Source organism: Chanodichthys erythropterus, chromosome 9, assembly GCF_024489055.1.
Source record: "Chanodichthys erythropterus isolate Z2021 chromosome 9, ASM2448905v1, whole genome shotgun sequence".
Lineage (NCBI taxonomy): Eukaryota > Metazoa > Chordata > Actinopteri > Cypriniformes > Xenocyprididae > Chanodichthys > Chanodichthys erythropterus.
The window spans coordinates 38,427,053-38,442,207 of record NC_090229.1 but is presented as its reverse complement, the minus strand read 5'-3'; the positions used below and the strand labels follow the sequence as shown (position 1 = coordinate 38,442,207).

The following is a 15,155-nucleotide window of genomic DNA, read 5'->3' as shown; positions in this document are numbered from 1 at the left end:
TAGTGTGTTGCGAGTAATGAGAGCATGCGAAAGAGGAAGAGAAGGAACAACTAAATAAATTATATTTATAGAGCTGAAACCATTGTGACAGAGACAGATTGCTTTCTTTCTATCAATTTCGAAGTACTATGTACAAGGCATATAAAGAAACTGCAAATATCATTATATATTTATTTTCTCAGATGGTTCTTTTCTCATTTATTTTTTTAACTTAAAATAGCTCAAATACAGAGTCGTGGGCATGATCCAGATTTTATCCATTCATTTGGGGGCTTCACATGAGGAACCACAATGCAAAATAAAAACCTGTTTACCTTAAAAATATCTACCTTAACTTTTTGATGAATTGATTCATGCATCCACTTGAATATGGGTAAGATTCATAGTTTTCATGCAAAAAGCAGAGACAATCAAAGACTTTGTCGGGATTCAGAGCGATGATGAAAACACAGATGGAGTAGATCGAGTCCATCAATACCTCAAAGCTTCACAGTCGTTTCCTCTTCATGGGTTCATCATTTCATTCAGTAACGTTTGATTTATATGCTGTTTAATGTTTGATGATACATGTGCGTCAGCAATGCTTCTATCAATTGCTTCTTCTTCACCTGTGTTTTGATCCGGAGATTCTGTACTCTTTCAGTGGATGTGTAATAACATCCCCTACCATAAAGCAGTGAAAACATGGATTTTCGGAAAATTCAATCATTGGTGGGGAAAGAGTAAAGTAGATTTGAAGTATATTCCAAATGTACACTACCAATGGACTACACAAAAATTCATATACTCAGAATTAGGATCATATCTGTTTTCTTTATAAATCAATACTTTTTGCCAATATATCAAAATATTATCAGGTGATCTCATTTTATTAGCTGGATGTTCTCTCACATATAGTGGAAGATCAAACTGAAAAGGGGATATCTATGACATATTCGGGTAAATATGCAAGTATCAACACTGACATTGCAGATGGCTGGTTTATTGTTGTTTTCGGTTACTCAAATTGCCTGTGGCACTAAAAAGTGGAGAGATCTGCTCCAATTGTATGGGGAGCACCTAATGGCTGCTGACACACTGTTCTCACCATTTAAGGGGGACCTACTGTATTATGCCCCTTCCACAAGATGTAATATCAGTCTCTTGTGTCTCCAGAATGTGTCTGTGAAGTTTCAGCTCAAAATCCCCCACAGATCATTTATTATAGCTTGTCAAATTTGCCCCTATTTGGTTGTGAGAAAAAACACGCCGTTTTTGTGTGTGTCCCTTTAAATGCAAATGAGCTGCCGCTCCAGAAGAGGGCGGAGCTTTAACAGCTCAACAACAACAAAGCTGGAGAATCTCACGCAGCCAAAATGAGGAAAGTGTTCAGCCTTACATTGTTCAAACGGGAGTCGACACTGATGGAGAGACTCAGGAAGAAGTTACAACTTTTAGACGTTTCTGAATGGTTAGTGGATAAATTGATGTAGTTGCTGTGGAGTTGATTCAACTCATCCACTAGCATGTGCCGTCATGTTCATCTTTTGTGTTGAATTGACCCTCGTTTGTGAAGCAGTCCGGCATAAAATGACGGCATCAACAACACTCGACTACAACAACTTTTCCTCTTCTCTAAAGCAGCCCAACATGGCCAACATGGCCTTTGTTGTGTGTTCTCGGGGGCGGGGTTTATGTAAATTTTAGGGTTAGTGATATCACCAACTCAGGAAGAAGCTCATTGTAGTCCCTACCAGCCATTTGTTGTAGTCCTTAAACAGCGATTTCTGTAAAAGAAAATATCTCCCTTTGCATTGAATGTTGAGCGTCGTAACTTTGCAGATGTTGTTTATGATCAAACAGCAACATTACACACTAACTAAAGCTAAAAAAGTGAAATCATAATCAACCACTCCTTTAAAGCTGCAGTCCGTAAGTTTTGCCTCTTTGTCGCCATCTCTGTTTGAAACCTGCAATTGCAGTTATTTGTGGAATTATCATCTTTACGTGGGTTGTGCGTCGGCACGGCTCCTCATCGCGGATGAATCTAATGTTTGCTGTCAGTCACCACACCGGTGTGGATACTGTACTTCTGAATCACAGATTGTAGTCTTGAAGTATGACCAAAATAAGAATGTTCACCTGAAAATGTCATCTGAACAAGTAACATGTCTGCCACTTTTGTTCAGACCAACTGAGAAAAAAGCATTACAATAAATCGCGTTGCCAATGGTGATTAAATCTAACGATCGCTTAGCTCGGATCACGTCAAACCATGCAAATTATTATTATTGTTATACTTTGTTCTCAAATTGTTGATGTTAACAACATTGACATTGCATATGTGTATTAGTGTGTATTAACGGCTGCATGCTCGACCCACTGGGTACCAATTTTTGTATAAAACATTATTACAAGCTTACCATTGTGAATCAAGGTAACGTAAGGAGATATTTTTTGAACAGTGGCTGGTTATGTACTTGCTCAAAAATTGATTTTGGATCATTTTCAACCAAAAAAAGTTACAGACTGCAGCTTTAAACAATCAATGTTTATTTGTTTATATGAATGGAACAAACTTTACAAACTTAAAAAGTTATAAATGAATGAACTTGCATTCATGAATGCAATTAATTAAATTAATTAATTAGTGCATCCATCTATCCGTGCAGACACTCCACGATTTCTCTTCCTCTTGTCCTGAGTTCTGCAGACAGAACTGAGCTTTAAACTGACATGAGAAATGCACACAGAATGGCAACACGCATACTAAATATGCACACAAACGTGAGGAGAAAATCATCAAACATCAACTCACTCCTTTGTCTCTGTATTTTTAAAAAGATTTATTTCAAAAGTACACAAACTGCAGTTGTATCTCTTATTGTAAGGCAATGTTCACACAGAACATCCACTCTCGTTATACACGTACTATTGCATTGTCACAGTTGTATGGCTGAAAATCATAAATAGTATAACTTATTACAGAACAAGAAATTTCAAATTTATGACAATTGTATTTCCTTGTAGATATTTATGAATTCTACATAAATTAAATTAATTAGCACAGTTACCAGTCTCCTGTAGCATTGTTTGTAAAATGTTTCCTATTAACTATGTGTACATAAAATATGTTAAGACTTCACAATAAGGTTTCATTTGTTAACATTAGTTAACTACATTAGTTAACATGAACTAACAACGAACAATACTTATATTCAGCATTTATTAATTTTAGTTAATCTAAACATTTACTAATATGTTATTAAAAGTTGTATCTGTTAATAATAGTTAATGCACTCTAAACTAACACGAACAAAAACATTTGGTTGTACTTTGTTTTACAGTATGTGCATTTACATGTACTTACAGTGTTACCTAAGAAAGTACTAGTTAATATAAAGTAACTACATGGGTTAGTACCTAGTTATTACAATTACTATAATAAGTACATTGTATGTACATGGGGAACAAGACTGTAAAATAAAGTGCTACTTTTTTTTTTTAAATTATAACATTAATAAAGATTAATTGCTCATTGTTAGTTTGTGTAAGCTGTGCATTAACTACTACTACTGTTTACTACTGTTAATAAATGAGACCTTTTTGTAAAGTGTTACCTTAAAATATCAATATTACTAAAAAAGATTTTTTTTTTCTTTGCTTTATGTAGCTGTCTGTCAACAAGTGATTTTGATGAGTTAAGTTTTTCAGTGTAAATAAATATTTATATGATCACTTTTTGCATGCTGGACGGAGTCAAACTGGCCAAGGGGGAAAGGGGGTGGAGCCTGTTTTCATCACCTGGGAAAGATGGTGACTATCAGAACTACAAGAACTGTAGCTGTTAGTGATGGAGTCAAGCTCACGGAACCGCCACACTCCATCGAGTTCTCCTGCAGAAAGATCAAACAAGCACAAAATGACTTCAGAATTCTGGACTGAACAAAAGCTGACAAATTCTGTCATGCAGGCAAAGCCATCAATGCACATCTGATTCCAATGTTCATTTAAAATCCTATCTACTGAATTGCAGGAATGGAATGCGAAAAGTTTTCTGCTTATGATTGGAATTCTACCAAAAAAAATTTAAAAATCAGCATTGTACTAATCAAACTAAAGCTTGCTAACAGTATAGTGCCATGGAGTTGCAATTAAAAAAATAAAGAAAAAATAAATATTCAATATGTTCAAATGCTAATAATGCATGTTACTATTTACACTGGTCTGCACATAGCATCTACCTGCAATGAATGGTTATCTAAGTCATTTCTGAACCTCTGTCACAGATAAAACTCTTTTCAGTTTTCATTTGTTTCGTACCTCGTGATGGAAGGGGTGGCAAGTGTCTGGTCGCCTTCTGTCCTTCTGAAACTTCAGTCGTTCACATTTCAGTGACTCATTATGTGCAATGAAATTAAGGGAAAGAACATGACAAAGGACAGTTGTGAAAACATTGAGGAAAACTGCGACTAAAGCAAATTGCCAGTAGCATAAACTTAAAGGCATTATATTAAGACTGTGACTTAATAACTAGTTTGACCAACTAGCAGTTAGACAAGAGGACCAATCTACTTTTTTATGTAACTGACTTTAAAAAGTTAGGACCAGTGTTGAAGAGAAAAAATAAGATGACTGACTTTTAAGACTTTTAAGTCTAAGCAGTTTATGCAACCAGCCATAGGAGACGTTACTACGCTCTACTAACTTTAAGTAACTTACATATCAACTTATTCTACTAACCCAAACCTAACCAAACTACAGTCTACTAATGCTCTAGTGAGAGTTAGCCGATATGTAGTGCCAAAGTTACTCATAGAATGTCTAAAGTGGACTATTGAAATAAAGTGTCTCCACAGTGGGATATCAGTGTGAGATATAAGGAAAAATCTCAGAAAAATAAAATTAATTACAGTGACAGCACCTCCTTTTTTTTATTAAGGATATACATAATTTCGATGGGGTCCATGGTGATGGGTCCAAAGTCACTGCAGTCACATGTGTTGTCAATGACCACCATGAAAAGATTACTGCTGGGAATCTGCTGAATAACAAATGATCTGGAAAGGACAAAACAGCAATTAGATTCAAAGACTCTTTAAAATGCCTTTTTATCTGCTCCAAAGAAGAAAAGTGTGGATTAAAGAGGAAAAAGGGCGTCAATGCTGTGTGGAATCTGTGTGTAGGCAGAAAAGTGTTCATATAGGGGAGAGTGGGGTAAGATGAGCCATTTTTTACTTATGTGGTCCTCAAGATAAGGGAAAATTAGGCAAAAGTACAATAAAAGTATCTAAAGTGATTTTAGGACGTGTCCTATCATTTTAAATGATCAGAATACATCTATGACAAAGGGTTATAAAAATATGGCTTCCTATTAAAAAAAGTGTTCCTGTGGCTCAATTTACCCCAGTTTAGGGGTAAGATGATCCGAGTCGGTGGGTAAGTTGCATCATCTGGGTGTAAACTGACCATCTAACTGAATCTGAATCAAACCCATGTGAAATTGTAAAGATAATTTACCTCTTTTAAAAACTAATTTAATAAAAAAACTTCCTTTTACAAATATTCATAGTACTTTTTTTAAAACTAACTTTAACAACATAAAAAACAATTAGTGTGAGCATAGGAACAACATGTTTTCTGTTGGATTATTTTTGAATATATATTTCTCTCTTTTCTGTCAGCCTATTCTCACTCCCAATGCGTCAAAAACTGAAAAATGTTCAAGTGCCACTATTAAGATGCTAAAGGTTCCCCTAATAGCGACTATATTGATGAATTACTGTAGGAACTTGAATGCTTTCAATGAAAAATGGGAATTATGTATTGGGGAATCATTTTTATTTACATTACACTATTAAGACATTTTTGAGCACCAAACCCAAACCCTACCTCTAACCATTTGTCAATATAAAACAGGATACAACAGGCAGATACAACTACAGTCAAAATTTATTCAAAAATTACAAATATTCCAAGTCTTCTGAGGCCAAACACTTGCTTTGTGTAATCACTGTATTCGTCCGCTGTAAAGTTCAAATCACAAACGCATTCAGAAAGTGTTACGTCAGCTTTGATTGTGAAATGCCATTGGCTCACGTGTGTCTCATCATGCTCAAAAGTTCAGATTTATCTTTGTAATGAGATATAACTGCGATCATTTTCAGCGATTAAAACCTCAAGTTCCACTCTGTTCCTCACAAAGATATTGTATGGCTTTAGAAGACTTGAATGCAATATGAGTCGTTTGTTATGCTTTTATACTGTTCTTTGGTCAGTTTTTGCAATTAATACCTGTAACTGTATGTTGTGGAGCAAAACAAAGCTGTTTATATGTGACAGAGAGTTTTGCAGTTCCCTGGCCAAACACTGGCTCCTTCATGAGAACCAGCACCATTTTGAAGGAAAAGGAGATTTAACTGTAAAGAACTATATGTGAGTGAACTGACCATATGAAGACTGATGTCTTTTCAGCTGACCCCAATATATATATATATATATATATTTATATATATATATTATATATGTGCCTGTGCACATATTTATGTGATTGTATGTGTGTCTGCGTGTTGAACATACTTAACACAGCTTTCACAGTCGATATTCCCGACAGTTTCCTTAATGGTGCGCTCAGACACGAATGCTGGATACTCTGTATCACAAGGGACCAACATAGTTTTGCCTCCTCTCTGAGCTGGAGAGAGAGAGAGAAACATTGTTCTTCGAATTGTTTCCTGTGGCAGGGCTTATCTGTATCACTTAAGGGACTGAAAAATACTGTACAAAATTAAGCAAACAGAGACATGAATGGCAAGCATGCAGTCCTGTTCAACCTGCTTTAACATACACGTTTTATTTCTACATATAGTGTTACAACTGAAATTTCATGTCATGCAATTTGACATATGAACATCTCATCACCTACTCAAATGATGAAAACAATTAGTGCAGTGACATGACTGACCTTGAGCACTAGTTAACTTATATCCATTAAGTCTTGCAACCTCCTGAAGTCTCTGCAGTTTTTTCAGTTACATTTAATGTGGAAATCAAAGTCACATCAAACACACAGCCTCATAAACACATACTATCAAACATACCCTTAATGGTGAGGTCAGAGTACCACCAGCTGTACAGGTTGAACTCAACCAGAAATCTGCAAAAGCAAAGGAAAAGAGAGGCAATAATGAAAGGTACTCGAAAGAGAGAAATTATTAAAAAAAAAAAGAGAGAGAGAGAGAGAGAGAACAAAATAGAGTAAGAAGTACAGTGATATTATTTAGATTCTGCACATGTACAAAAGTTTTCAGATTTGTAAAATTCAAAACATTAGAGAGTTCATAAGATCAGAGTCTTACATGACAAACTCAGTCAGTAGCCATCGGATAGCTGCGAACAGAGCAAAGTATGGCTGCAAGGAAAAAACAATAACCAGTCAAACACTGAGAGGGACAAATTAGTTATTATGGCAGCATTTTGGTTAAGAATATGGCAGAGCCATTATACAGTACATACAATATAAAAACTTCTTGGTTACTATTGTAATCTCCGTTCCCTGATGGAGGGAATGAGACATTGTGTCTATGCAGAAAAAAGAATGCTACGGAGACCACATCCAGCCCAAAGGGAGAATAACGTGGAGAATACATCACACCAACACCTCTTTACCAACCAGGAAATAAGTCTCTGTTGTAGGTCCTACCTGAGGAGGGAGGAGTTTCTACAAACACAGTGACTGGTGGCCGAGCAGAGCTCAGGGAAGACACAGGTTTACCATCAGGGAAACCATACCGTGGAAAATGCATCATTTGGGATCACAGTTCAGGAATCACTACATTTGAAGCACCAAGCCTCAAGTACATGGGCTGACCTAAAAGGGTATGCTTCATAAGGCCTGGCATTGAATTCCTCCACCAAATTCAACTGCCGCAGAGTGCTGAAGGGTAAAACAAGTCCAGGGTTTGCCGATCCGGGGAGCTCACGTGGACAAAAAGCACACATTATCACATCAAGGAGGGGAAATGTGCTGTATGCAAGTGGAACACCTGGCCAGTTGCCCACTGATTACCTGTTCGTACCTAACATACAGGACGAAACTGGCTCAACCCGGAGACTTTATTGGCTGTTGCCCAGCCAACACAACACTCCTCGTGGAGTGTGCTCCCACTCCTAAGAAGCACGGTACACCTTAGGCCTGGTATGCCAAGGCAAAGGCATCCACAATCCAGTGAGATATCCTCTGTTTGAATACTGCCTTCCCCTTCTGCTGCCCGCCAAAACAGACAAAGAGCAGCTCAGAGCGCCTGACAGGATGCATACCGGACACAGCAACAACAAGGCTGGGTCCTGAGGCAGCACTTGAAAGTTCACCGGGGCTGGACCGAACACAAGTCATGGTTCGCTGACAGAGAATGCCTGCAGGTCCCTGGCCCTCTTGATGGAAGTCAGCACATTCAGGAGCTCTGTCTTCAAAGAGAGGGCCCTTGGATTCGACTGCGATTAAGTTCACCTGGGATCTGACTGGCCCACAGTGACTTCTGACTCCAAAGGAGGAGATTGTGGGTGCATGACCATCTCAGGACTAGAGTCTGCAGCCAGTGCTGAAGCGGTCTCATATGCATCAACCTGAGCTGCATAACTGTCTCTGAGGACGCCATTTGTCCCAGGAGCCCCTGAAAATGTTTCAGTAGAACAATTGTTTTCCCCTTGAGCAACTTCAAGTCAAGTCAAGTCAAATTTATTTATATAGCGCTTTTACAATTGGTAATTGTTCAAAGCAGCTTTACATATTAGAAGCACAGAAAAAAGGGAAGTGGTTAAAATAAACTGTACAAACAAGCGTGGTAATATGTAACATATACAAGATGGTGCTACATTAAGCCAATGTCGGCTGACTTCCAGGGGTGGAAAAAAACCCCTAGGAGAAAAACCCAGCGTGCTAGCACTGGGAAAAAAGTCCTAGGAGGGAAAAAACCCCTTGGAAGATATATATAATATATGTAAATGGATATGGAGATCAAAATCTGAATTATACATTTTTATTATAGAGATTAAAAATAGATTATATATAAATATATGTAAGCGGATACGGGGATTAAATTACTTCAGCAGCACATTTATTTGTAAGACGTGCCATCATAGTGACTGAATCCAACTCCATCCTGAGAAAAGAGATGCTCTGCATTGGGCAACCTGGTCTCATAGGAGAGACGTACCCATGGGCACGTTTTCGCAAGACACAAAATTACGTACTGACAAGTACGCCTCGCTGCAGTTTCCGACAGAAATGAACGCTAGAGGCCAGTAAAATGTCGATAAGTGCTTTGGCTCATTTTCATGCACGGTTTCGATGACGGCCGGGGTCGGATTATGGATTCGTAAAGACTCGTTTGGGCGTCTCCTCGTGCAATATCATGTTACGACTTCAAAATGCATCTGACCGGAGTGCCCGATTTGTATACGAACGTACTTTGGACTTTCCGGCTCTATGCGTTTTGCTTTTTTTGGCCGTAACCAAGCTTGCTCGGTAGCTCAGCCGATGCGGAGTTGGATTTACGGCGAGGAGTCGACTCCGCCTGCCTGGTTACGAATCCCGTGAAAGGCAACTGTCTAAGGCAAAAAAAAAAGCTCAAAGAGAGATCTAAACAAGCTCAAAAACGGTACATGATCGCGGATGTCATGTTTGCTTTTGTTAACGGTAGGTTTAGGCGTAATGTCGGTGGGACGTTATTTTAAAACGCAACGAAGTGCAAATGTCAAATCGAGAACCGCGGCGATTCGTCTAAAAAGCAACGTCATAAAAACGTACCGCATTCACCCTATTATCTGCTCCGGCAAAAAAAAAAAAAAAGAACGCGCTTTTAGCGCCGCTCAGTGGATATTTCAGAGCAAAACTGCAGCGATATGTACTCACTGGTACGTATTTCGTCATGAGACCAGGTTGGCACTGGGGAGAGCTTACTTTTTTCCCAGTTGACCTGAAGCCCTAATTGGCTGAGGTTTCTGAGCACCAGGTCCCTGCACGCAAACAACAAATCTCAAGAGTGAGCTATATAGTTGAGAATGCGGATATCCACTTCCCTTAACGGGGCAAGGACGGCCTCAGCAACCCTTATAAAGACTTGAGGTGACAGGGACAGCCCGAAAGGGAGGACATTATACTGATATGCCTGACCCTCGAAAGCAATCCAAACAAGTGGTCTGCGTCAAGGTAGAATCGAAATATGAAAGTATGTGTCCTTCAGGTCTATCGCCGCAAACCATTCTTGATGGCAAACACGTCAAAATGTGTTTCTGCGTTAATATCTTGAATAGGAGCTTGTGCAGCACCCAATTCAAAACTTGCAGAATCTAAGATTGGTCATAACCCACCACCTTTCTTTGGTACAACGAAGGGCTATAAAACCCTTTCTTCATCTTGGTTGGAGGTACAGACTCTATTGCATCCTTTGTCAAGAGGACTGCAATCTCTGCATGCAGGACAGGGGTGTTCTTCCCTGCCACCCAGGTAAAAAGAACACCGCTGACCTGGGCGCTTGCCTGGCGAATTGAATAGCATAGCTGGGTCTTGATGAGCCAGCACGAGTGGCACCAGAGAAACGTTTTTGACGTACCTGTGGTAGGGTTATACTTTCTTCTGATGGTCCCTTTTACACATTCGGTTGACTATAAGTAACATTGCACTTACATATCTACTAACTCCCATTAGAGATGGCAAACCGTGCTAACACTTTTTTTTGCCGGTCACCAAACAGACATTATACTGACTACAAATAACTGTTCAAGTATGTCAACTAATTCTACTAAGCCAAACCCTAACCTAACAGTCTACTAACACTCTAATAAGAGTTAGTTGAAATGTATTAGCAATTTAATTGCAAAGTTAAAAAGCTAAACGTAGGTGCAAAGTTACTTATAGTTAGTATAATGTCTAAAGCAGACTATTGAAATAGAGTGTAACCATAGATTAATTTCCATATATCCATGAAAGTATCCAAATATGATGACACTTTTTTTATGGGGGATTTGTCTGGAGAAGTGATGAGCAGCTGATATTATGAGCATGAGTGTTTCACCTTGAATGAGGGGCAAAATAAGAAAATATGTTTTACTGTCTTACTTTTGTAAAAATGTGAGAGAAATCATAGAAAGACACAGAATCAGAAAACTGGAATGAAGAATACGTGCAACTTAACAGATGTACTGTAATGGCTTTGTGGAGTACTCACGTGTAAGAGCGTGTGTGCTGTATCACTGGTCTGTGCGTACACCCTACAGATGGCCCGATAGTCATAAAGATTCACCCTGAAAACAAATGTATTATTGTTAATTAATTTTATTCTGGATTGCTATAAAAATACATTACTAAAATGTAAATGTCAGTTACAAACGTGTGTGTGAGTTTGTGTATGAACTCACTGAATTAATGACATATAACTTAAAGAAAATGAACTTATTACACAATAAACAATTACAATACACCACCATGTATACTTGTATACACAATATAAATATTTTTTCATTTCAGTAATGAGAATGAGTGTGTGTGCATGTGTGTGAGTGTGAGAGTAAGGCCCTTTACATCACATTAAATTTTAAATCAGAAATAATTATAGTTATTGCTTGCAGCTCTTTCTGTACCTTAACCACTGATGTGTGCAAAAGTAACTTTACATCCATGTGTATGTGCGAGAGCTGTCTTTGCATTAATTTATGTCTATGTATTTGTGTGTGACCTTCTGTTGTCTGCATGGACATTGTGCATATGGGGGGATATTTATTAGTAGCCAATCACTGAATGTACGCAGATCTGTTGTCTTTTTTATATTTCTTTTTTTATATTATTCTGATTGAGTTTTGTGGTATAAAACTATATGTTGAAAACGTTTTGAACCGTGTGGACTAGAAAGGCAATTTTCCACCTTACTGGCCAACATTGAAAACACTGTTCCATTTGTATATTGGCTTGGAACTTTGAACATATCATTGCCACCAGGGTTAGTTAGAAAACTAGGCGTACCTACTGGTCAGAAACTATAAATCTATTATAACAATTGTTGTTTTTGATTAAATAAATCTACTCAAACTCAGAATGTGAACAATTTGGTCCTTTTTGTTATCATTTATTAATTATAACAGGTAGGATTATTAGCAGATGCGGCAGGAACACAATGCATACACAGTTAAATTATGATATTGAGGATTGTTATCATGTGGCGCTGCATTGTTCGCTTCAGATGATAGTGGGCAGCAACCCAGACCCACTTGCTCTCACGGAACCAGTGCCAGGAGTTCTGATGGTTGGGGCAAAAGGCACAAAGAAAGTGCCCTATTTCCTGGAACTTCCTCTCCATTTGCCCGTTTGTCTGAGTGTGGTATCCAGATGATAGGCTGATGGTCAAACCCAGGAGAGAAAAGCAGGCCTTCCAGACTTCTATCCAAGACAATATCTTCTGGCAAGCCGAAGTTCCTGAAGACATGGTTGAAGAGTAATTTAGCCATTTCAATGGCTGTGGGCAAGACCTTTAAATGGGATCAAACAGCAGGCCTTGGAAAATCTTTAGTCAATGACTAGAATGCAAGTGCAATCATTGGAGGATTGCAGATCGGTCATAAAATTCACTCCCAGATGTGACCATGGTCTTCGTGGAATGGGCAATGGAAGGGGTTTTCTGGTTGGTAGGGTGGCAAGGTGTCTTTGCCATGGTGCATTCTCTACAGCCTTGGATGAATCTTGTGATGCCCTTTCTCATCCTAGGCAACCAGAACCATTCCTGGACAAGTGAGAGGGTATGATTGGTCCCAGGGTGACCAGTGCCAACAGAGGAATAGATTGATTTGATGAGAGGAATCCGTTGAGATGGTGGTATGCAAGTTTTGTTACAAGGGCAGCCTGGCAGAGCTGGTTCAGTGGCAGTGGCCTCTGAAATCCTATCCTCCAGGGTCCACTGGATGGCACTGACTACCAGAATGGACTGCAGGATGGACTCTGGATAGTTAGAATCTACCTCAGGAGTTTGCAGGTGGGACAGAGCATTGGCCTTACAGTTCTTTTACCCTGGAATATAGGTGATTGTGAAATTAAACTAAGTAAAGAAGAGGGCCCTGGGATTTAATCGTTTGGCATTTCTCAGATACTTGAGGTTTTGAAAATCTGTGAACACCAGGAACGGATGATGTGCCCCTTCCAGCCAGTGCTGCCACTCCTTGAGAACTTGATAGCCAGGAGATCTCAGTTGCCGATGACATAGTTCTGCTCTGCCAGGGTAAGTTTCTTGTAGAAGTATGCACATGGATGGAAACAGGCTGGATTCTACTGCTGCTGGAAGAGAGGACAGCACCTACTCCTAAAGGTGAATGCATCAACCTCAGCAGTGAAGGGTTTCTCTGGATCAGGATGACAAAGTAAGGGTGCTGATGTGAATACTTCCTTTGGGGTATTGAAAGCATGAGCTGCCTTGGGTGGACTTGGACTTACTCTTGAGAAAGGAGGTAAACAGAGCTGTGACTTGACTGTAGTTCTTAATGAAATGTCCATAGAAGTTTGTGAATCTTTTTAATGGTGGATGGAACAGGCCAGGATTTAATGGCTTCTACCTTCCCCTAGTTTATCTTGATGCCATCTGCACTGATGTAACCGAGGAGCTAGGTGGAGCTTTGGTGGAATGAACTCTTCTCAGCCTGGAGGTAGAGTGATCTTGGTGATCACAAGCAAAACGTGGTGGTGATGTTCAGCCTCTTTCTGGGAGTACACCAGGATGTCATTGATGTAGATTAAGATGACCTGATCTGGATGAAGTTGTAAACAGCACACGTCAAGCTTGCTGAAAAGTGTTCCAGAGCAGCAGGGATGAGGGGAAGACAGTATCAAAACTTAACTGTGATCTTATTGAATGATCTGTAATCAATGAAGGGCCACAAGCTTCTGTTCTTCTTGGCCACAAAGAAAAACATGAAGCAGCATGGGGAGGTAGATGGATGAATATAACCTTTTTAGGGCCTCAGAAACATACTTCTCCATGGCTTTCTGTTCTAGGATAGAGAGTGGATACGTTTTTCCTTTGGGCACTGGTTCACCGAGAATCAGGTCAATGGCACAGTCCCATGGTTGATAAGGATGTAACTGGGTGGCTTGTCTTGGGCAGAAGGCATCCTGGAAGGGGGCATAATAGGCAGGAATATCCACTGACTGTTTGTTCAGAGGACTTTCAATGGATGTGGAACTTACCGGCAACACTGATGGATGTAGATGTTTGGATGCAGGTAGGAACAAGAAACATGGCAAGTGGTGGCCCACTTCAGGATCAATACTCCATGATATGACAGGGTTATGCTGGACGAGCAATGGGTGCCCTAGGATCACGTCAGTGGTGGAATGCTACAAAACCAAGAGTGTGATATATGTTGACTGCTGACTTGTAGTTGAAGTGGACCACCGAAGTGTTTGATGACACCTCTCCCTAATGGTTTACCAATTATTGACTGAATGAAGTACTTGGATGTGATTCCTTCTTGAGCTTAAGCTTTTGGCAGAGCATCCCCGAGATGAAGCTGCCAGCTGACCCAGAGCCGAGGAGAGTGGTGACTGTGAATGATACATCAAAGGCAGCAAGTGTAACAGTAGTAGTCAGAGTAGTCACAGTCACAGTAGTAGTAACAGTTTACTGTTAACTGAAGGCGAGGAAACAACACTCACCACTGGCAGTTGTGGATGAACAGGAAACGTGGATTTAACGTGTTCCTCAGCTCCACAGTATGGGTCAGCCAGCGAAGTCTTGAGAGGAGAGGTGAAATGCATCCACTTGTATGAGTTCTGACTCTAGATCTGGAGGAGCTGACGGAGCTGGCTGGTGGAGAGTTGGAGATGACTGCAAGGCAGGTTGATTCTCAGGACTGAATGACCCGGATTGACATTTGGATAAATTGTTCAAAATTGTTGTGTTGCCGTAAGCATTGAGTTGCAGCCACAGTCCTGGATTGAGCCCTTGACCATACGTCATAAGTGGTATCACCAGAAGGCTGCCCGAAAAGCTCATAGAAATGAGAAAGAAATAAATCCAGCTACTGTGTGATGGGGCTTTCATGGTTACAAATGGATTCTTCCCATTTTGCTCTGTCTATAGTAAAGTGCTGCAGCTGCATTTCCAGAGCGAGTGAGCATTAGAGCAGGAAGCCAT

General features: G+C 39.6%; 1 protein-coding gene across 1 annotated transcript in view; it reads right to left on the bottom strand.

The window, feature by feature from the left end:
* Positions 1-3,548: 3,548 nt before the first annotated feature.
* cacna2d3a (calcium channel, voltage-dependent, alpha 2/delta subunit 3a) overlaps positions 3,549-15,155 on the bottom strand; it is a 136,511-nt gene continuing 124,904 nt past the window's right edge. Inside the window, exons 32-38 of the mRNA XM_067395540.1 lie at positions 11,208-11,283; positions 7,338-7,390; positions 7,080-7,135; positions 6,559-6,673; positions 4,927-5,039; positions 4,303-4,385; positions 3,549-3,875 (exon numbers count right to left, since the gene is read on the bottom strand). Of these exons, the coding sequence (XP_067251641.1) occupies positions 3,780-3,875; positions 4,303-4,385; positions 4,927-5,039; positions 6,559-6,673; positions 7,080-7,135; positions 7,338-7,390; positions 11,208-11,283 (592 nt within the window). The 3' untranslated portion in view covers positions 3,549-3,779. The remainder of the gene's footprint in view (positions 3,876-4,302; positions 4,386-4,926; positions 5,040-6,558; positions 6,674-7,079; positions 7,136-7,337; positions 7,391-11,207; positions 11,284-15,155) is intronic.